The sequence below is a fragment of the Podarcis filfolensis genome (assembly GCF_964270895.1).
Source record: "Podarcis filfolensis genome assembly, chromosome: 1".
NCBI lineage: Eukaryota > Metazoa > Chordata > Lepidosauria > Squamata > Lacertidae > Podarcis > Podarcis filfolensis.
The window spans coordinates 121,378,398-121,401,267 of NC_139604.1; the positions used below are offsets into that span (position 1 = coordinate 121,378,398).

The window sequence follows — 22,870 nt, forward strand, 5'->3', positions numbered from 1 at the left end:
CAGACCAGAAGTCAGACATAAATTCTACACCAAGGCCCTTGATGTCCTTCGTTCTTATGGGCGTGCTGCGTTATGCGCAAATCTGTGACAGCTTCGTTAATATTGAACGGGAAGAAAGTTGTTAATGAATTAAATATGAACCTTGGCAAATAGACTGTGTACAGCTGCCCCTGTGTATTGTTTATTTTCATATTAAATTCCCCAGCAGAGGAACTATGGGATATAGTTCGTGCATGGCATGTTTACAATTGCACTTGCAGAGAGCTGGGTCTGGGGTGGGGGCGGCGGCAGGGGGACCAGTGGCTGATACATTGCTAATAAAGTTGTTCCGGTTATCGTCATCCATGGCTTTCCCCAGGATTACTCACACTTGATGTTTGTGGAAGATCCTCCCCAGCGACTTCCATAAGATCTGTGCAGCTTTCTTGTAATATGTCTGGGATAATAAACCAGAGGATAGCCGCGTGGAATCATGGAACTGTAGAGTTGGAAGGGACCATGAGGGTCATCTAGTCCAACCCCCTGCAATGCAGGAATCTTTTGCCCAAGGTGGGGCTCAAACCCCCGTCCCTGAGGCTGAGAGTCTCATGCTCTACCGACTGAGAGCTAAACTACTGGATCACACCACACCAATCCAGGCTGCATACGCACCATGCATTCAATGCACATCACTTTCTCCAAAGAACCCTGGGAAGTGTCTATCCCACACTGAGAGCTATAATTCCCAGCGCCCTTAACAAATTACAGTTCCCAGAATTCTTTGGGGGAGTAGTCATGTGCTTTAGATGGGTGATATGTATGAAGCCACAGTAATCAGCTGTGGGCTATCACCTTGATCAGCGGTTCTCAACCTGTGGGTCCCCAGATGTTGTTGGACTACAACTCCCATCATCCCTGAGCTCTGGCCTTGCTAGCTAGGGGTGATGGGAGTTGTAGTTCAACAACATCTGGGGACCCACAGGTTGAGAAAGACTGACCTAGATCAAAGGTGCAGTTAATGCACCTTGCTTCCTCTTAAGAGTGGCCAGAGGGGAAACAAGGCTGAACTTCCTTGGGAACAAGACAGGGATGGACCTCAGCCCCCATTGTGTGCATTCTCACAAGGAAGGGAGAGAGGGAAGATGGAGGGGGTGTGGGAGAAGGAAGCATCTGGAGTGACATCTCCACCTTTCCACAGATAACCATAACATTGTAAAGTTGGAAGGGACCTTCAGGGTCACCTAGTCCAGGTATCTTCAATCTCTTCTCACCATGACTCACCTTTAAACCAAACATGCATTTAGGGGCTCACCATATATTTGCATGGTGGCAGTGCTCCTGTTGCAACCCATCTTGGATCAAGCTGTGACCCACTAGGGGGTGACGGGCTAAAAATTAGCCGCTGTTTCTTTAATGCTTAAAAAGCTGGGTCAGCATGAGTCAGCGGCCTGCACAGGGTTGTATATATAGAGTGAGAAATGTTAGTTTGTTGTTGGGTTGGTTGGTTGGTTGGTTGGTTGGTGAAAGCTGGTAGTGTTGATGTGTATAGTTGGTCAGTGGCTTTTGCAGAAAGACTTTTAAGAATAAAAACAGAAAGTACTCTGCAAGGATACTTTTCTCGTGGACTCTTTTATGCTGACAAGGGTCCGAGGACCAGGCTGAGGCGACAAAGGGAGGTCAGAACCTTTTTTTTTTACATACACTGACAGTCCTGACCCACCAATTGAAGACCAGCGGTCTAGTCCAACCCCTTGTACAGTGGGCGATCTTCAACTGCAGCATCCCTGGCAGGTGGCTGTCCAAGAACTTCTTAAATACCACCAGGAGAGGCCGATGTCTTCCATGACAGCCTGTTCCACAGCTCTTAACATCAGGGCATCTCTCCTGATGTCCAGGCAAAGTCTGGTTCCCTCCCTCGGAACACAGAAAACTGTCAGACCACTGGCCCATCCACTGGTCTATACTGGTTGACTGAAGCTCTCTGAGGTTTCAGGTAGTGGGCATTCCCAGCCCTTCCTTTAGATACTGGGGACTGAGCCTGAGATCTCCTGCATAAAAGCAAATGTTCTACCACTGAGCTATGACCTTCCCCTTATTGTTCTAGGCCTGTTCATTGGAGCCATAGAGAAACATGTCTGCTCCACCTTCTTCAGATAATTTGAAGACTGCTATTATGTCTCCCCTTCATCTTCTTGTCTCCAGGCAAGACATAGCTTGCTCGTTCAACCTGCTCTCTTAGCGACTTGATTTCCACAACCCTCAAAATCCTGGTTACTGTCCTCTTGGAATACTCCAGTTTGTCAATGTCCCCCTTAAAGTGTGGCTCCCATGATTGTAGACTTCCCTCCATATTATGTAAGGCCAAGCAACACAAATGTTGTTGTTGTTTAGTCGTTTAGTCGTGTCCGACTCTTCGTGTCCCCATGGACCAGACCACGCCAGGCACTCCTGTCTTCTGCTGCCTCCCGCAGTTTGGTCAAACTCATGCTGGTAGCTTCGAGAACACTGTCCAACCATCTCGTCCTCTGCCGTCCCCTTCTCCTTGTGCCCTCCATCTTTCCCAACATCAGGGTCTTTTCCAGGGAGTCTTCTCTTCTCATGAGGTGGCCAAAGTATTGGAGCCTCAGCTTCAGGATCTGTCCTTCCAGTGAGCACTCAGGGCTGATTTCCTTCAGAATGGAGAGGTTTGATCTTCTTGCAGTCCATGGGACTCTCAAGAGTCTCCTCCAGCACCATAATTCAAAACCATCAATTCTTCAGCGATATATATATATATATATATATATATATATATATATGGGAAATTCAATGGAGAACAAAAAAGAATACTGGAATATTTGAAATAAGTTAGAAATGCGCTATATTTGTAATGAAAGCTCAGATTATCGGAATTTCAGTGGATTTATGAGCTTTGCTATTAGAGGTTCTGTTCTGCAATTTACAATATCAATATGGCATGGGTGATTCCTAGGGTCCTTGTTCTCATTTATTTTTAATTATGAAAATTGGAAGTCACCCATGTGCAGCGGCTGGGCATGCAGATGGGTGAGTTTACCTCATGCACTTGCCACGCTTTAAAAAAGAAATCTTAGCATTAATTATAAACAAATAAAAAGAATAAATATCAGTACATGAGAGCAGTACATGTGAAAAGGATCTAGGAGTCTTGTTTGACCACAAACTTGACATGAGCCAACAGTGTGACGCGGCAGCTAAAAAAGCCAATGCAATTCTGGGCTGCATCAATAGGAGTATAGCATCTAGATCAAGGGAAGTAATAGTGCCACTGTATTCTGCTCTGGTCAGACCTCACCTGGAGTACTGTGTCCAGTTCTGGGCACCACAGTTCAAGAAGGACACTGACAAACTGGAACGTGTCCAGAGGAGGGCAACCAAAATGGTCAAAGGCCTGGAAATGATGCCTTATGAGGAACGGCTAAGGGAGCTGGGCATGTTTAGCCTGGAGAAGAGGAGGTTAAGGGGTGATATGATAGCCATGTTCAAATATATAAAAGGATGTCACATAGAGGAGGGAGAAAGGTTGTTTTCTGCTGCTCCAGAGAAGCGGACACGGAGCAATGGTTCCAAACTACAAGCAAGAAGATTCCACCTAAACATTAGGAAGAACTTCCTGACAGTAAGAGCTGTTCGACAGTGGAATTTGCTGCCAAGGAGTGTGGTGGAGTGTCCTTCTTTGGAGGTCTTTAAGCAGAGGCTTGACAACCATATGTCAGGAGTGCTCTGATGGTGTTTCCTGCTTGGCAGGTGGTTGGACTCAATGGCCCTTGTTGTCTCTTCCAACTCTATGATTCTATGATTCTATGATTCTATATAAAGGGCCCCATGACCTTCAGCATTCTATGATTCTATTCTATGATTCTATGACTCAGTGAAGCAGAACAGACTCCACAAGTTTCTCCCTCCCTCCTATTAGCTTCAGAAGTCACCTTTGCCAGTGCAGATAATTTCCAGTGGTACGACCCCACCCTGTGGCGTGCTGCAACCTCATTGGACAACCTCGATCGAGGCAAACACATCTTCTCCGTGGATGAAGAAAGAGTCCCGTGCCAGTACGATGACGTTATCTTTCCGCCCGAAACGTCCTTCCGTGTGAACATCGAGTCGTCTGAGCAGGCCATACGGCTCAGGAGCATTTCAGTCCTGGGGCAGGTAAAACAGGGCGTTTTGAGATGAAACCGTGGCTGCTTCACCATTTTCTGTTTTGCGATTCCAAAAATAAAATAAAAGATTGTGAGTGGAGATGGGCAACTTCCTCCAGATTCACTGTGAATCGCCTGGGGAGGGGGACAGGTATAGCCCTACTGCTAGATTAAAGCAGCAGCCCACCTCCTCACGCCAGCTAAGCTAGGATGCTCTGGGGGAGGGCATGATCCAGTCTTCACTATTGAAGGGTCCACTATTGAAGAGAGCCAGTGTGGTGTAGTGGTTAAGAGCGGTAGACTCGTAATCTGGTGAACCGGGTTCGCTTCCCTGCTCTTGCACATGCGGCTGCTGGGTGACCTTGGGCTAGTTACACTTCTCTGAAGTCTTGCAGCCTCACTCACCTCACAGAGTGTTTGTTGTGGGAGAGGAAGGGAAAGGAGAATGTTAGCTGCTTTGAGACTCCTTGGGGTAGTGATAAAGCGGGATATCAAATCCAAACTCTTCTAAAGCTCTCCCTTCTCTTTCCCAGGTAATCACTTGCCCGGTTTGGGGGGAGGAGGCAGGAAAACTCTAAGACCTTGTCAGAGTCCTCATGCCTCCTTGCTGAAGCCTGGCAAGCACTTAGCAAATTTGAAAAGAACATTCTTCAGCTGCATACCCAGTGCCCCGCACCCCTAGTGCTGCCCCTAAATCCACTTCTGTTCTTCCATGCACACATGCAAGCAGACACACATATATGCACACACAGAGATACACATCCTCCGGTGCGGTCTTGGAACGTCAGAAAAAAATTGCTTGTGATCGAGACCTCAGACTGCGAGTTAGCCACCTCTGTATTAAGCACATTGGTGGTCTGAAACAGCATTTTCTCTGGCACTGTGATAAAGCGACATCACCATGTCAAGCAGCCTTCACACATGAAAAGCCTCCCTGTGTTCATGCACACTCTCGATTTCAAGTGGCCTGATTTGCATGAATCAAGCCTTATCCCTCACTATTGTTTCGATGCTTATCCAAGGTCACAGAGTCTTCCCTTCCAATAGCAGCTGGTTGCTATTTCAGAATCACAGCAGTTTACAATGCTTAGACATAAAAACAGCTGTACGTTTAATCTGATCATGTTGCTTGTGATTTTTCTTGAGGGAACTGTTGATTTCTGAGTTTTGTTTCCCCCCTGCCTCCCCATCACCGCCACTTTCTCCTGAACGGGAATTAGAAGTTCACCAGTGACAACACCCTGGCAGAGTATATGCAGAGCTCCTCTGCAAAGCTACAGTTCCATGGACAAGGGGCATTCCAGCTGTTGAACACCAGGTGCCCAGACAAATCGGGCTGCGAATGTGGAAATGCTGCAGTAAGTTCTTGGCCACTGGCATTCTCTGAGGCACTAGGTTCCGTTATCAAGAGGCTTCAAGATAGGAGTTTGAAGGAGTCTGGCCTATTGAAAACCCACATGCTAGGTTATTGAAGCTGATTCACTGAGAATACTTTGCAGAGATATAAGGATCAGTGCAGCCAGTGAAGTCTTCTGGGGCTCTTTTTCTGCATAACCAGTAATAATAAATAATAATAATAATTTTTTATTTATACCCCGCCCTTTCCGGTTCAAAAAATTGGGCTCAGGGTGGCTAACAAGAAATTTTAAACACTTAATTGATGCAACAAAAAACAGCATAAAATACATTATAAAACGTGAATAACAACAAATTCAGAAAAGAAAGGAGTAGGGATATTGGAGAATTCTGACAGAAACGGGAGGCATTAGGTGGACAAACTTGTACATGAGGGCGCAAGACTGCTAGCCCAACACATGGATCGCCAACATGGCGCCTGTGGGGACAGGTGTGCCTGCAGAGATGTTCCTTGCTGGAATTAGACAACAACAACAACAACAACAACAACAACAACAACAACAACAACAACAACAGCTTTTGCCCTGCCCATCTGAACGGGTTGTCCCAGCCCCTCTGGGCGGCTTTCAACAGAATACACAAAAACAGTACATCAGACAGAGAAATTGAAAGACAGGCTCCCCCTTCCCTTGGCCTAACTGCTCTGTAGGGGGTGATTTCAGGACAGTTGCAGTTGAGGAGAGGAGCGTGGCAATGATAATGGCTATGTTCTGCCTCCACCGTTTGGGGCAGCAACACTTCTGAATACCAGTTGCTGGAAACCACAGGAGCTATTGCGCTCAAATCTTGCTTGTGGGCTTCACACAGGCATCTGGTTGGCCACTGTGAGAACAGGATGCTGGACTAGATGGGCCCTTGGCCGGATCCAGCAGACTCTTCTTATATTCTTCTTAAAAGCAGGCAGGCAATAGGTATAGTCAGTGCTTTCCTCACCTTAAAAAATGATTAGGAGTACTCTCATTTGAGAGCCAGTGTGGTGTAGTGGTTAAGAGCGGTAGTCTCGTAATCTGGTGAACCGGGTTCGCATCTCCGCTCCTCCACATGCAGCTGCTGGGTGACCTTGGGCCAGTCACACTTCTCTGAAGTCTCTCAGCCCCACTCACCTCACAGAGTGTTTGTTGTGGGGGAGGAAGGGAAAGGAGAATGTTACCCGCTTTGAGACTCCTTCGGGTAGTGATAAAGCAGGATATCAAATCCAAACTCTTCTTCTTCTCATTTTCCTACTCATATTGAAATCCTGCCCCTCAATAAGACCAACTTTAGATTAAATGTTTGGGGAGGGTGCGTACTCCTGCGTACCCCCCCCCCAGGAAAAAAAGCACTGGGTATAGTAGTCTTTGTCTGAGCACCTAGGTATCTGCATTGGAGATCTCTGGAAACCAGTTCATTTGTGCAGGCGGAAACCTTTTTCTTCACTGAGTAATCTACCTGCTCTTGTTGAAGGACCACGACAGAATCTGTGCTGCCTTGCTCCAGAAGTCTGGGAATCAATGTCCACAGGTGATGTGCAAGGACCCCCTGAAGCCCATTGGCCATTGCTGTGAAATGTGCGGTAAGTGAAGACCAGCTTTGTTATAGCTGTTTGCAGGACAGAGGAGCAAATCAGTTCGCCTGCAATTCGCTCTGCCAACAGGTACAATTGCAAGGATTTGGGAAATACAGCATATATTGTATTTTGAATGTAAAAGGCCCCGGGTTCAGTCCTTGACATCTCCTACCTGAGACTCCGAGAGAGTCACTGCCAGTCAATAACTCTAAGCTAGACGAGCCAGTGGACTGACTCAATATTGAGGTCAGCCTGGATAGCTCAGTTGGTTAGAGCACGGTGGTGATAATGCCAAGGTTGCAGGTTCGAACCCCATATGGGACAGCTGCATATTCCTGCATGTCCAACTCCCAAGAGACTGCGATCTACTCCCAGTATTAAAAAAACTGACGGTGATCTACCCATTGGAGGGAGGAGGAGCGTGTGTGGGGTGGGTGGAAGGTGGCGGCTAACTGGAAGCGGGGGGAGATTACCAAGAGTTGTTGAGCTTCTTTTGGGGATCTTCTTTTGGGGTGGAGGGTGGCGACATTCCTAGCCCTCTTCATTTAATACTGTGATCGACCAGGATCACCCACGATCGACCAGGATCACGCCGGGTATCTACCTGTCGATGGCTGTCGACCGGTTGAGCATGTCTGGACTAGATATTCAGGGTGCCTTCCAATTCTACGATTCTATGATATAAGGCAGATTCCCATGTTCCTATCTTAGGGCTTATCTACATCTACTTTTTGCCCCACTCTTTCTAGGCAGAGGTCTGTGCTTTAACACGCCATGTCTGAGTTTGTTTTTTTCCCCACCCCAAGCTTTCCCCATGCAAATCCGCTCTTCTAAGCTGAATCGGAGCAAACGCTAGTTGGGGTTTTTTGCTGATTGACATTTGCTCCAATTGAGGTTTAAAGAGCAGATTTGTGCAGGGAAAGCTTTGGAGCAAAAGGGCGGGGGGATGGGATGGTGTTTGGACACAGAGCTTTAAACTTCAGACTGTGCCTGGAAAGAGCAGAGGGAAGCTAAGTGTGGATTAGCCCTTCATGGCAATATGTGTACTGCATCAAAAGAAAAGCTGGAACAGTGCTATCTGTTGAAATTCAATATAAATGCAAACTTTTCACATTTTGAACAGTTCCAGATGTTGCTTTTGAAAATTGACTTGAGGTGAGTTTTGTTTTTTTTTTAAGAAAGAAGGGAGCAGGGCTAGGGGACCTTTGACAATGGGAGTCAATAATAATAATAATAATAATAATAATAATAATAATAATAATAATAATAATTCAATTTATATACTACCCTTTATCAGGAGATCCCAGGGTGGTGTAAACCTTAAAAACACATTACAGAACATTGATGAGAAAAACAAAATAAAAAATTGGCTTGATGTCCAGCAACATCTGGCAGGCTACAGGTTCTCCATCCCAGCTTCAGAACATGATCTCTCTTGGTCTGTGGGCAGGCACATTTCATAGATGGCTACCCAATTGGTACCCTCCCTCCTTTTCAGCATCTTTCCTGGGTCCCCATCTATGTACATACCTGGGGTCTCATCAACAGTTAACTCAGGAGGACTTATAAGTAAAAATATTGAGGGGGGCGGGAAATTAGTTAATAATGCAATCCCATCGATGCTTGAGAGTCCAATGGACAGCAAGAAGGTCAAACCTATCCATTCTGAAGGAAATCAGCCCTGAGTGCTCACTGGAAGGGCAGATCGTGAAGCTGAGGCTCCAATACTTTGGCCACCTCATGAGAAGAGAAGACTCCCTAGAAAAGACCCTGATGTTGGGAAAGATGGAGGGCACAAGGAGAAGGGGACAACAGAGGACAAGATGGTTGGACAGTGTTCTTGAAGCTACCAGCATGAGTTTGACCAAACTGCGGGAGGCCGTGGAAGACAGGAGTGCCTGGCGTGCTCTGGTCCATGGGGTCACGAAGAGTCGGACACGACTAAACGACTAAACAACAACAACATCTATGTTTACTCAAAAGTAAGACCCATTGTGTGCAGTGGGGCTTACACCCAACTAAGTGTGTATAGCGTTGCATCCTGAATTTGAAATTCCATCAAACATCTTGCAATAAAAAATGGTTAAGTAGCTTTGCATCTTACCCACCCTCCCAAGATGTCATGACAGAATGGCAAATTTTAAACACACACAAGTTGATTCTCCTGGCAGCCCGTAACACTGTGAATTTATCAGCTTTTAATGGAGATGTGATCCTAGATTTTCCCCATTCTGATACTCAATCCATTACATAACACTCTGCTCTTTTCACATTAGACAACCATCCATCATATGGTAGCTTCTTTAAATTTCTCCAATGGGAGCTCAGACTGCATGGGGAGTCAGTTTATTTGCCGGATGAATTCCTATCTTATCCTTCTTCTTAAAAGCCCCAGCCTGACATTCACAGGATTATCTCATTTTTCCTAAGGAACAATTTTGTGATCTAGGCGAGGGTGAGAGATAAAGGCTATTTCTCCACATTTATCAATATCCTACTCTTTCTCCGAAGAATTCTGGGCATCACACATGGTTCTTTCCCTCTTTTCCTTTTAGCAACAAGTCTGTGGGGTACATTCGGTTGAAATATGATGACTTACCCCAAATCACCCAGTCAGTCAGCTCTGTAGCTGAGTGAGGTTTCAAACTCAATTCTCTCCAGTACTCCTCAAGTGAGTTTAATGTAGAGAAATCTGGAAAAAAAAACCTTAAGTCCAGGAAATGAGGAAACAGTGACTTTGCCACATGTCTATGATAAAATCCTCAACCTGGTTTTAGACTACAACTCCCATCACTCCTGACTGATGGGGCTGATGGGAGTTGTAGTCCAAAACCAGGTTGAGGATTTTATCATAGATCTGCCTGTCCTCTTTTCTGCTGAGGCAGTGCCCAGCTCCTGGTAGTCCAAGGCTGGAGCTAGACACATGAAAGAAGTGTTTCGGTTAAAAGCGTTGCAAACTTTGTATGAGAAATCGGGTAAGCAAAAACGGGACTCTGCAGCGCCATCTGGTGTCACAGTGTTAGAATGTATAAACAATGCATATAAAGCGTTTTTTCTTGGCTAATGTAGCAGAGTCCCAAGTCTGGTAGGCCGGGTCACAACAGACAGAGCTTCATCTTAAACCTAGAGTTGCTAAGTGGCCAGGGGGAAACCGAACTTATCAGCAACAGCCTGAAATCAGCAGGTAGAAGTTTATCACAGCGTGGAGATCAGATATGATCACCCAAGGTGCCTGGTGCGTTGCCTATATCTCATTGTCTATACCATAATTATCTCAGCCCTGAACACAAAAGCAAAAGGTCACGAATTACCAAATTATTTCAGCCCCTGTTTATTGCTAGGAACACATTCCAGCCTACAGCTGGAACTGAGGCCAACTAAAGACAACTGTGCTGGACCTAAAATGTAAATGCAATTTAAAAATGAGGCATATATATCCAACAGGTTAGTTCCATTTCTCGTTCTTCTTCCTCGTGGTTTTCGTCTGTTAGTTTACCTGGGAGGCAAACGTGGAGGTTTTCTGTACAGTGTTCCTAATTACCATATGAAAACTGAATGCTTTAGGGGGCCACCATATGCTGCTTAGGCGAGTCTTTTAAAGCGATTAAAATAACATTTTTTTTCAGAAGCCACTTTTTTCTTCACCAGGGAAAAACCAATAAACTAATACAGAGCCATGGAGAACATGAAGTTCAGTGGCCTGCCACTGTAGTTCCTCCTGGGTAAAGACAGGGCTGGCTGCACCTCTTGAAACACGCACAACCATCAGTTCTGCGCCAGGAAAATCCAGGTTTACTCAAACCTCTAAGTGGCTGGCAAGCAGGCTTTTTTGTGCTAAGTTTGCACCATGTTTTTAATAATAATAATACATTTTTATTTGTACCCCAGCCAAAGCCAGGCTCAGAGCGGCTAAAATCATAAAAAGAGGTGATTTTGCATGACTATAAGTAGTGCTTTCCCCCCCCACACACAAGAAAAAAACCACAGCATGCTGTCTCTCTAGCTGGTTTGGGGGGTCACCCCTGGTTCTGGTGCAGGTCAAATAAATGCACCTCTGCCACCTCCGAGATCCAGGAGGATGGCTAGAGCAGCTCGGAAGGGCCCTTGCAGAAACCTGTGTGTGTGTGTGCAACGATAGAGGCCTTGCTGCAAAGCTTAAAACCTGCCGCTGCTACACGAGAGATGGATTGAAAAAAAGGAAATATGAATTGACCCCATCTTGCAACTTGACCAATCAGGGCTAGGAGCGGTTAGGAGCTAGGTGGACTCACAGATCTAAAACAACAACAAGTGTAGACTCGCACAAGCTAACCAGCTTCTGTTTTGACTTGAAATGTTTGTTTTGGGCTTGTCAGAAGTACTTAAAAGCAAGACGCAGGCGGGGGGAGCATCGGCCCGCAATGGCACCCGCTTGAGAGGCGCCAGAACTGCACTCTGGTGTGCTTCAGCTGAAAAAGAAGCAGCACTGACTCTTAAGCCATGGTTGGGGAATCTTTTTCAGCCAGAGAGCCATATGTAACTTTTGGTGGCCACGTTCAAGTGACGGATGGGGCCAGAAGCAAAATGGAGTAATGAATATACAGCGGTACCTTGGTTCTCAAACGTAATCCATTCCAGGAGTCCATTCGACTCCCGAAATGCTTTGAAAATCAAGGCGCAGCTTCTGATTGGCTGCAGGAGCTTCCTTCCCTCAATCGAAAGCCGCGTTGGACATTCGGCTTCCGAAAAACGTTGGGAAACCAGAATACTCACTTCCGGGTTTGCGGCGTTCAGGAGCCGATTCAGGAGCCACTGTACACAGTACAGCAGGCTAGCTTCTGCAACACACCCTTCTCTATCCTTTGTGCAGGCAAGAAGGAGGCATTATCAGAGTTCAAGGATATATTCCATCCAGGGAAAAACATTGAAGGAAGGTGCAAAGTCGGGTTTGTGAGAGCCAAAGCATGGAGAGAAGGGTTGTGGTTTGGAGTCCCAATGGTCTTGGAGGGGCACATTTCGCCCCCCTGAGTTTGAGTTTCCGTACCCTTAGTTTAAGTGATCTAAGCATGGAGGTTCAGTCTGGGCAGAATTTAGCATTTGGGAGCAGGAGCAACGATGTGGTAGGAAGACAGGTCTAATCTGAGAAGTAGGAGTGTGAAGATGTGAAGGGGAAAGAATAAGCCAATGCAAGTTGCTCCAGCTGTCTGTAAAACGGTGCCCCTTGCAGAGAGGAAGCCAAGTCCCATTAGCATTGATAGAGCAGCAAATTAAATGGATCAGAGTCCCTGTAGAACGGACGCAGCCGCATCGACTCTTTCCATGAAAACGGCACGTTATAGCTGTCTCGCACTTTGCATTGAGTGGAGGCAGAAGACATTGAGACACAGTGTTGTAAACAAAATCTGCCCTTATTCCCTTATGGGGTACACAAGAACCCTTATAGAGTCCTTTGTAGGTTCTCCATCAGTAGGAGAAAGTAACAGAGGCCAACCAGAGAATATTGAAAAGCAAAGCAGCTTCTAAGCTTGATCTTTATTGAACTGTTGCAACAGGGTGCTCCTCTCACACACAGCGGAGGAGCAGAGGAGGACCCAGAACAAAGGTGTGCCTGCCCTTATATAGACATTTTAAATTCCCTGCCCTGGAGCTCAAGACCACCCCTCCATACATCATAAATACATCACAGAATGGGTGTAACCCAAAACCACCCCCCACAAACATCATACCTACATCACAGAAAAGGCGGTCTACAACAGAAATATGAGTGTGTTGTTTATCTCCTGTCTGGCAAGTTACCTGATTGCCTTACCTGATTGCCTTTTCTGGTAGTCTGGCCATTCCTTTGAGATGGTAATCACTTAATTCCTGAGACAATGGGAAGGTTCCCTCACCCCCTCCCTCCTGGCAGAGAAACATTTGGTCAGTTTGGGAGTCAAAATGGTTTCAGGACTGTCTTCCTGTGCTGCTTCAGACATGTGGTTTATATATTTATGTTCGCTTGGTACTTAGGTTTATGTTGGTATTTATGTTTGCATATATTTATGTTTGCTTGGTACATTTATGAACATTTATTATATATATAAGACCTTAAAATTTTATTACAATAGGAAAGTGGCCGATGCAGAGTCCATCTAGCTCAGAATTGTCTGCCCTGATTGGCTGTGGCTCTCCAGGTTTCAAGCAGGGGTCTCTCCCTCCCGGCTTCAGCTGGAGATGCCAGGGGTTGATCTTTTGCCTGCCAGGTGTGCATGCACATTAATTCATCTCACATGAAGCTGTCTGAAGCTTGGGCTGTCCCTTTCTTCTTTTCCACCCTGTGCCCATCTAGCTTGGGCACAGGACTTTGCCAATACCTCCCACCTGATCCATTTACCTGCAGATGCAATGGAAGTGCACCTGGGACCTTCAAAGCATGTTAATCACATAAGAGCTGTGGAGGCCTGGACTTCTGCATAGCTTCTAAGACAGTGGCCTTGTAGGCAATTCGTTTGGATGGTTTTGCAGAAATAGCTGGTATAAGAAGGGCCACCCTAGAAATGTGGGGTACATGTGAGACTGAAGAGTATGCGTGCATGGATCTCAAGTGCACACAGCCAGTACGTTTCCGAGCACAATTCAAAGTGTTGGTGCTGACCTTTAAAGCCCTAAATGGCCTCGGTCCAGTATACCTGAAGGAGCGTCTCTACCTCCATCGTTCTAACCGGACACTGAGGTCCAGCACTGAGGGCCTTCTGGCGGTTCCTTCACTGCGAGAAGTGAAATTACAGGGAACCAGGCAGAGGGCCTTCTCAGTAGTGGCACCCACCCTGTGGAATACCCTCCCACCAGATGTCAAAGAGAACAACAACTACCAGAATTTTAGAAGATATCTGAAGGCAGCCCTGTTTAGGGAAGCTTTTAATGTTTAATAGACTATTGTATTTTAATATTCTGTTGGAAGTTGCCCAGAGTGGCTGGGGAAACCCAGCCAGATGGGCGGGGTGTAAATAATAAATTATTATTATTATATTATGATTAGGTGGAGAGCTCTGGAGAGTGCAAAAGGTTATCTAGTCAACCACCTGGCATGATGTAGGGTGATTTATCCAGCCACTCCTCACAGCTACAGCTCATAATGTGTCACCTGCAAGAGATCAGGTAGAAGAAGAAGAAGAGTTTGGATTTGATATCCCGCTTTATCACTACTCTAAGGAGTCTCAAAGCGGCTAACATTCTCCTTTCCCTTCCTCCCCCACAACAAACACTCTGTGAGGTGAGCGGGGCTGAGAGACTTCAGAGAAGTGTGACTAGCCCAAGGTCACCCAGCAGCTGCATGTGGAGGAGCGGGGACGCGAACCCAGTTCACCAGATTACAAGTCCACTGCTCTTAACCACTACACCACACTGGCTCACTGGTAAACTATAGAGAATTGCAGAAGAGTTAAGAACTGCAGCAAGTGAGATATGCTACCTGCTACAGGGCCAAGGGTACTCCAGGCCCCAGGAAGTCTACCTTGGGTTTTAAAAATAAGATTGGTGTATATAGCAGAGTTAAAAGCTAGAGAGGTGGAGCTACCAGTCCCACCAGACCCTGTTCTGCCACATTCACACGCCAAACACACAGAAGTCCCATTGGTAACAAAGAAAAGGTTCTTGCAGTTTCTTCAACATTACGAGGATGGAATTGGATTCTAAGTCTACAAGGTGGGAGTTGGTTAATCATGGCTGCATCGTGAGAAAGAGAGAGGGTAGGGAGAGGGGGAATTTGGCCAGAATGTGTATTTTCCCTGACTGTCTGTTAGCCTCAACCCTGCCTTCTGCTGGGCTTAAGCTTGCAGCTTACACATATTTAACTTGTGCACATTCAGTTTTATGCATTTGGGGGAAATATAATTAAAAATGGTGCTGTAAAGGGCACACATCTGGGGGGGAGGAAAGGCTTCGGCAATCCCACCTGCCACTGAACCCAATGTGTCTTGACTACAGTGGAACCTTGTGTTATGTACCATCCCCCTTGCAAACACTACGGGTTACGAGCTCTGCTAACCCAGAAGTAGATGCTCCCGGTTGCGACTTTCGCCCCGGGATGCTAGCGGAAGTCGCGTGCTGGCAACGCGGCAGCAGCGGGAGGCTCCATTACTGAAAGCGCGCCTCATGTTACGAGCAGTTTCGGGTTACAAACGGACCTCCAGAACGGATTGAGTTCGTAACTGGAGGTACCACTGTGTACACAATTTGGGCTTTAGGTGCAATCCCCGGAACATAACCCCTGCGTAAGTTGCTGGCTTACTGTATCCAACGATCTAGAAGTGCCAATTAGGATTGTAGGATTGCTCTGGGATTCATAGGGTCATCTAAAAACATGCACCACCCTGCAGCAACCAACTCAGCTGCTAGAGCTATGAATGGCCACCTATAGGTAGGAGGTTCATAGCAATTGCTAAAACAATGGTTATGTTTTCTTGCCTTCTTTCTTTTTTATGTAAAAAACTGCAGGAGCCATCATTTCCTTGGAATATTCTGCTGGTTTTGAGATCGAGGTGTATCAGAACAGAATACTCCACACATTTCTCAGTTTGGTATGTTGTTCTTAGAGCTGCACATGGTTTAAGTGGGGCTGGAGGCCCTCAGTCCACCTGGGAGAAATCAGTATTGCCACTACAAAACAACAACTTGAGAATGGGAAGAGACAGTTTGGAGGCCAGAGTTATATGCATCTGGATATATACATCCAGCTAATTGCCCCAGCTGACCCACAATTGTTGGTTCTGACTGACTTTGTATATTACCCGTCAACAGTACCCTCGGGACACAGAAATGACAAAACATACAACAAAAGCCACATCCTGTAACAGCTTCAAAATATAGCTAAAGATAAGCAATTAGCAAACATCAAAAATCCATCCCAGATATAATAATAGGGCAGCAGTTCTCAACATGTGGGTCCCCAGATGTTGTTGGACTACAACTCCCATCATCCCTGAGCTCTGGCCTTGCTAGCTAGGGGTGATGGGAGTTGTAGTTCAATAACATCTGGGGACCCACAGGTTGAGAAAGGCTGTAATAGGGGATAATATTTCCCAGGCCACACCTCTTTCCCAGGCCACACCCCTCACCAGCCTTGCCTTGCATCCTTCCCAAGTGTTTTTGCCTGGCTGGAATGTGTCCTTGAGCTCTGATCGGGTCTTGCTTGTCTGGATAGAGGATAGAGAGAGTTGTGTAAATGCATGTAGAAACTAGGCTACCTTAGAAAGATTAAAATTTACATTGGTTTCTCTGCCCACTTTCCCCCCTGGCTCTTCCCACCTCTGGAACGTGGCCCCCAGAATGTTGTCCATGATGGAATGCAGCCCTTCAGCTGAAAAAGTTTCCCGGCTCCTGCTATAGAGGCTGCTTCTTGCTTTTCAGATGGAAGGCAAGAGGCAATGTAGTATTCTACAACTGCAATTATTTGTTTTGCGGAAAGGCAATGGGTAAGGGTAGATCTTTAAATTCTGGGTACAGAAATGTCTCATCACAGCCTGCCGACATGCAGACGATATGATTATCAGCTTCAACGACACTTACATTAAAGGGCTAAAAAGACTTGTGCAATTCTTGCAGTGTCCAGATTGCAAGACGTCATGCTCCGTTCTGTATTTGGACCAGCCTCACCTGGAGTCCTGTGTGTCCAGTTCTGGGCAGCCCAGTTTTAAGAAGGATATTGGAAGGTATCTTAGAGGAGGGGAAAAGAGATGGCTAGGAGACCACACCTGAAGGACCTGGGTATATTTAACCTGGCGAGGAGATGATTAAGAGGTGATGTGATGGCCATCTACAAATATCTGAAGGGCTGGGACATAGAAGATGCAGGAAAATTTCATTTCTGCTCCTCTAGAGGACAAGACCCAAAACTACAAGTAAAGGGGTGAGGATGTTCAATAGTGGAATAGACTATTTGGGAAGGTGTTTCCTCCATTGGAATTTCCTCCATTTTTAAGCAGATGCACAATGGACACATTTCAGTAGTGGACTTCCTAGTCCAGCAGAGCTTTGATGCCTCTGCCAACTGTATGACTTTGTGGTGAAGGTTTAGGTATGGGACTTAATCTATCACCAATCATTCCTGAGATGAGGAGCAGCTGAGATGGGGTGATACTTGCTTTCCGTGCCAAACAATTCGCAAGTTCATCTCTTGCCACCTCCAATTAAAATCGCTGGGAAAGACCTTTGTCCAAGACTGTGGTGAATGTGGCCAGTCAGGGAAGAAGACAGTGGAGGTGCAAGTAGACCACTGTCCTCACTCAATCGCCTTCCTATTACAGTGGTACCTTGGTTCTCAAAGTTAATCCTTTCCAGAAGTCTGCTCCAAAACCAAAGCATTCCAAAACCAAGACGCACTTTCCCATAGAAAGTAATGCAAAACAGATTAATCCGTTCCAGACTTTTAAAAACAACCCCTAAAACAGCAATTTAACGTGGATTTTACTATTTAACGAGACCATTGATCCATAAAATGAAAGCAATAATCAATGTTCTGTACTATAAAATAAAACAGTACTATAGATGATAAAAATTAAAATTAAAAAAATTTCTTACCTGCACTGATGATAGTCATTGCTTGGATAGGGGGCTTTTGTCCATTTCCACAGTCACACAATCAATCAATCAATCAATCAATCAGTAGCTGAACTAGTATCCACACAGTCACAAAATCAAATGTCTCAAAACAAAAAACTGAAAATGTCTCAAAACAAAATGTCTCAAAATGTCTCAAAACTGAAAAATGTCTCAAAACAAAAAACGCAAAATAAATAGCAAAAACAAAAGCACCAAATATAATCTCCAAATATCACCTCAGAACACTGCAAGGCTTGAATTACAATGGGGGGGGGCACAAATTAGCAGCGCAACAGGAAACACAGGGGGACTCAAAACGGAGCACATTCGGCTTCCGAAAAAGGGTTCGAAAACCAGAACACCTACTTCCAGTTTTGCAGTGTCTGGGTTCCAAGTTGTTCATGAACTAAGCTGTTTGAAAACTGAGGTCCTACTGTACAGAGATTCTACTGGGCACATCACAGCAGACATGGTGACTGTGTTCCGTGTGTTGTTTGTGTTTTGCAAAGCCCAAGAATGCAGGAATTCAGGCGGCTGTGTCAAAGGTGCGTGAGCGGCAGACTTTCCTGAGAACGATACCACGTAGCTCAGCCTCGTTCATCCAGATTGTACTGGTCGACAACAGGACCGGATCTGAGACAGGGACTCAAGCCGAGCAACTGGCCCAGGACATCGTGAAGGATATAGCAGAGCATGGTAAGGCTTGCCAGCCCCTTGCTGCTTCAGATCCTTGTTCCGTTGGTCATGTGTGAAGCCTCCAACACTAGGGTAAAGCATTTTGCCGTAGGCAGCAATCTGTGCCTTGACGGTGTGGCAGGGATGTGCGGATTTGTGGCTTTCAGATTCTCTCAAGTTCAGTTTTTCACATTTCTGCATGACTTACAATAATAATTTATAATAATAATTTTGTTATTTATACCCCACCAATCTGGCTGGGTTTCCTCAGCCACTCTGGCCGGCTTACAGTACATATAAAAACATAGTAAAATATAAACATAAAAAACTTCCTGATACTGGACTGCCTTCAGATGTCTTCTAGAAGTTGTGTAGTTCTTTATCTCCTTGGCCTCTGCTGGGAGGGCATTCCACAGGGAGGGCGTCACTGCCGAGAAGGCCCTCTGCCTCGTTCCCTGTAACCTCACTTTTCACCATGAGGGAACCACCAGAAGACCCTCAGAAGAGGACCTCAGTGTCCAGGCTGAGTGATGGTGGTGGAGATGCTCCTTCAAGTATACTGGGCCAAGGTATGAAATGAGCAAAACAGCAGTGACCCTTTACATGTATTACAAGCCAGGAGAGAGAACTCACTGCAGGAAAATTGTTCCATGCTATTATCACGTTTCTGTCCCTTCATGTCTCTCTATTAAAACACAGGCTGCACTTCACAAAATAACCCTTGTTTGTTTCCTCATGAAAACCCACCAGGTGTGAATTTCTCCTTTGGAATGTCATTTTGGTTGCCTAACCATTTCTGCAAGCCGTTTCCCCTAAAATAATGCATTGTGTGTGTGATTTTTAGCTAATCTATGTTTTGGTTTTGGGTTTTTTTTTTTTGGCACACTGTCCCCTAATACACACATTTTAGTACACATTATTTGATCAGGGAACTGCATCATGACATTCAATGATTTTTGAATCTTGAAGCATGGCTGTGTTTCGGTTCAGACATATTGTTACAGGAAGTGTGAATTAGGTAAAATGCTAGCCAAATTGGGTTTAACCCCCATAGCTGTGGAGGGGCCATAGCAGGAGGTCTCAGGATCAATCCCTGGCGTCTCCAGGTTAAAGCATCAGGTAACAGGTGATGGGAAAGTCCTTTTGCCAAAGATCTGAGTGAGTGGCTGCCTTGTAGCAGGTCAAATCTAGCCCAGTGCTCTTTATCTGAGCAATACTAGGTGTGACGAACAAAATATTCTGGTTTGTTTTGAGGCAGCCTTCTGCACATCTCCTTCAAGGCCATACACTGAGAGACCACCACAACAGCTGTGTGTGCATGGGAGCATTTCCTGGCTCTGGGGTTGCTCATGCAAAGCTGAGCATGCCAGAGGCAGTATGTGAAACATTACTCGAGGCACTGCTTCAAATGGACTGTGCAGTCTTTATTTTATTTTTTATTTTTAAATAATTTTTATTAACTGGCCAATCACATCAAATTAAATCATATCACATAAATTCCAAATTACAAAGCCAATTTTTTAAATTTTGTTGGGGGAACCCATACTTCAAGATCCAAGGGGGGATTCAGATCATCTTCTTATTACTGCGTTAATGTCCAAATCAGTCCCAATCAGTCCAAACAAAATTCATAATTCTATCCAGTCTTATCTTGGTGTTTCCACATCATATCTTGTTCATATAATTTCTATTTTTCCTTTACGATCTCTTCTGTTAGTCTCCTTAAGACGATAAGCAAAATAATAATCCTGTGTGGATTTCCCGTTCCTCCACTAAGTCCAGATGGTTTCCATATATCTCCTTCGTAGATAGCATCGCTCTTTCCATCATAAATTTGGCATTTGTCGCTCTTAAGTCCCACCGAGAAGTTGGTCCACGATATGTAAACAACTCTATTTCTCTCTTTCTCCTCCCAGACCCAAGAGCTCCAACAATGCCTCCCAAAATGGCGACGGCATTTTTAACTGCGTCATTCCAAAACTCTTAGCTTTCCAGCTTCATCTTGAAACATTGCTTTGGTTCGAAAGTTTATCTCCACACAGCCTTAAATCCACAGCTTAAGTCCTTAGTTTCTGACTCATTAGGGGAGGGGATTCTTGTTAAATCACATAAGAAAAAGGAAGGCAGGTTTTTTCCCCCTCCCCCCTCAGTCATTTGTCATACCGTATCTTGACGTATCTTCTCATATTTTATTCTTGTCTTGTTATCAGAGATCTCTTCTGTCAGCAGTCTTTACTCCCCTTTTTCCTTGAAGCATGTGCAATTTATCTCGTCCAAATTGTTTGTTTTGAAGATGCTTGCAACTAGCGGCGCGAATCAGGGACGGCGTCCAGGAGTGCCGGAATCCCACAGGAGGGCTTTGTGCCTAGTGCCCCCACCCCCACAAATTCGGGGGTGGTATAGGGCACAGCAGGCAAGGGCCGTCCCCCCCACAATCCTGGGGGGGTTAAGGAGGCTAATTACCCCCATCATAGCCTCCAAATTACCTCGTGTGGGTCGGAGAGATGTTATTGTCAGCCATCTTCCGATGCGCCACCTAGTGGCCCCCCCAAAATGGACTGTGCAGTCTTTAGCATCCTTCCATCGCGTGGATTTGTCAAGCATTGCTTCTCAGTTTTGCCCTGCCTCCACATCATTTACACACAGGTGGGTTTTGGAACCTAATAATAATAATAATAATAATAATAATAATAATAATAATAATTTATACCCTGCCCTTCCCAGCCAAGGACGGGCTCAGGGCAGCTAACAAGCAATAATAAAAACAAGTTGAATGAATACAACTTAAAAACAAGATTAAAATACAACAATTAAAATATTGAAACATTAAAATATTAAAATGTTAAAATGCAGCCTCATCACAGGAGGAGAAAGGAAAAAGAAAGAGAGGGAGGGAATCAAATTGGCTCCAAGCCAAAGGCCAGGCGGAACAACTCTGTCTTACAGGCCCTGCGGAAAGAAATCAGATTCTGCAGGGCCCTGGTCTTATGAGACAGAGCTTTCCACCAGGCCGGAGCCAGAGTTGAAAAGGCCCTGGCCCTGGTTGAGGCTAATCTAACTTCCTTAGGACCCGGGACCACTAGGGTGTTGCTATTTATGGACCTTGAGGCTCTCCGTGGGGCATACCGGGAGAGGCGGTCCCGTAGGTACGAGGGTCCTAGGCCGTGAAGGGCTTTAAAGGTCAAAACCAGCACCTTAAACCTGACCCTGTACTCCACCGGGAGCCAGTGCAGCTGGAAAAGCACTGTGTGAATATGCTCCCATGGCAGAGACCCTGTGAGGAGCCTCGCTGCAGCATTCTGCACCCGCTGGAGTTTCAGGGACAGCTTCAAGGGCAGCCCCGCGTAGAGTGAATTACAGTAGTCAAGCCTGGAGATGACCGTCGCATGGATCACTGTGGCCAGGGTGGGGCTAAAAACACAAAGAGCAACTGCCTTAGACCATGGGTAGGCAAACTAAGGCCCAGGGGCTGGATGCAGTCCAATCGCCTTCTAAATCCAGCCCACGGACAGTCCAGGAATCAGCATGTTTTTACATGCGTAGAATGTGTCATTTTATTTAAAATGCATCTCTGGGTTATTTGTGGGACATAGGAATTCATTCAATTCCCCCCCCCCAAAAAAATATATAGTCCAGCCCCCCACAAGGTCTAAACACAAAATAAATAGCAAAAACAAAAGCACCAAATATAATCTCCACGTTCGGCTTTCAAAAGAAAGTTCGAAAACCAAAACACCTACTTCTGGTTTTGCAGCGTGCAGGTTCCAAGTTGTTCGTGAACTAAGCTGTTCTAAAACCAAGTTAGCACTGTACAGTGCTAATGTGCCCTTGGAAATAACATTGCAGTGGCAGCACCAATTCTGTCTGGTATAAGCAAATCAGCAATAGAAGAATGATGGGGGCAGCAGGTAGAATTGAGTCATTTGCTGACTAGCAGAAAATGGATCATTTACTCCATGCAAACTAATTGGACACCTCATCAGGGCGGTAACATTTTGTTTGGCTTTTGCAGGAGTGCCGTTTGGCATTGCAGTGAGGACCCTGCATGCAGCCACCGGCAGTAACCAGAGTACTCAAGAGGCTGGTGCTACAATTGCTGGGACTGTCGTTGTTCTGTTCCTTGTCTTGCTGCTCTTGGGAGCTGTCCTGCTACTCTACAGAAAAGGGACTTTAAGGTAACAGGACTGGGCTACATATTCAGTATGTGGTATGGTATTTCGGGAACCGTATGTACCATGGGAGAGCACATATAAATACCCCCCTGCAATTTTTTATTTTTTAAAAAAATTCTTGCATGCAGAAAACAAGCATGTCAGGAAGAAGGCAAGGTTGGAATTTTGCCCCTTGGCATGCTAGGCTTTGATAGGTTCTCAGACCCACCCAGACACACAATGCAAAGTAGTGTCCAGCATTCTCCAGCAATCATCAGATCTGTTGCTCTCCCATTTTGGTATAAAAGTTCATCATTCAGTATGAAAACAAAAAGTCCCATGGAGCTGGCCTTGTGTCAGGAGCGAGCCAGCAATAAATCACAAGG

General features: G+C 45.7%; 1 protein-coding gene across 5 annotated transcripts in view; it reads left to right on the forward strand.

Moving 5' to 3' along the window:
• Nucleotides 1-22,870, forward strand: part of AMN (amnion associated transmembrane protein) — a gene marked incomplete at its 5' end in the record, with an annotated part of 73,630 nt that overhangs the window by 44,711 nt on the left and 6,049 nt on the right. For 4 of the 5 annotated variants that reach the window (XM_083615806.1, XM_083615809.1, XM_083615807.1 and 1 more), the window contains 6 exons: nucleotides 3,914-4,149; nucleotides 5,360-5,497; nucleotides 6,999-7,107; nucleotides 15,556-15,638; nucleotides 18,168-18,354; nucleotides 22,346-22,508. In XM_083615806.1, coding sequence (XP_083471932.1) covers nucleotides 3,914-4,149; nucleotides 5,360-5,497; nucleotides 6,999-7,107; nucleotides 15,556-15,638; nucleotides 18,168-18,354; nucleotides 22,346-22,508 — 916 coding nt within the window. The remainder of the gene's footprint in view (nucleotides 1-3,913; nucleotides 4,150-5,359; nucleotides 5,498-6,998; nucleotides 7,108-15,555; nucleotides 15,639-18,167; nucleotides 18,355-22,345; nucleotides 22,509-22,870) is intronic. The other variant, XM_083615808.1, reaches the window with a different exon arrangement.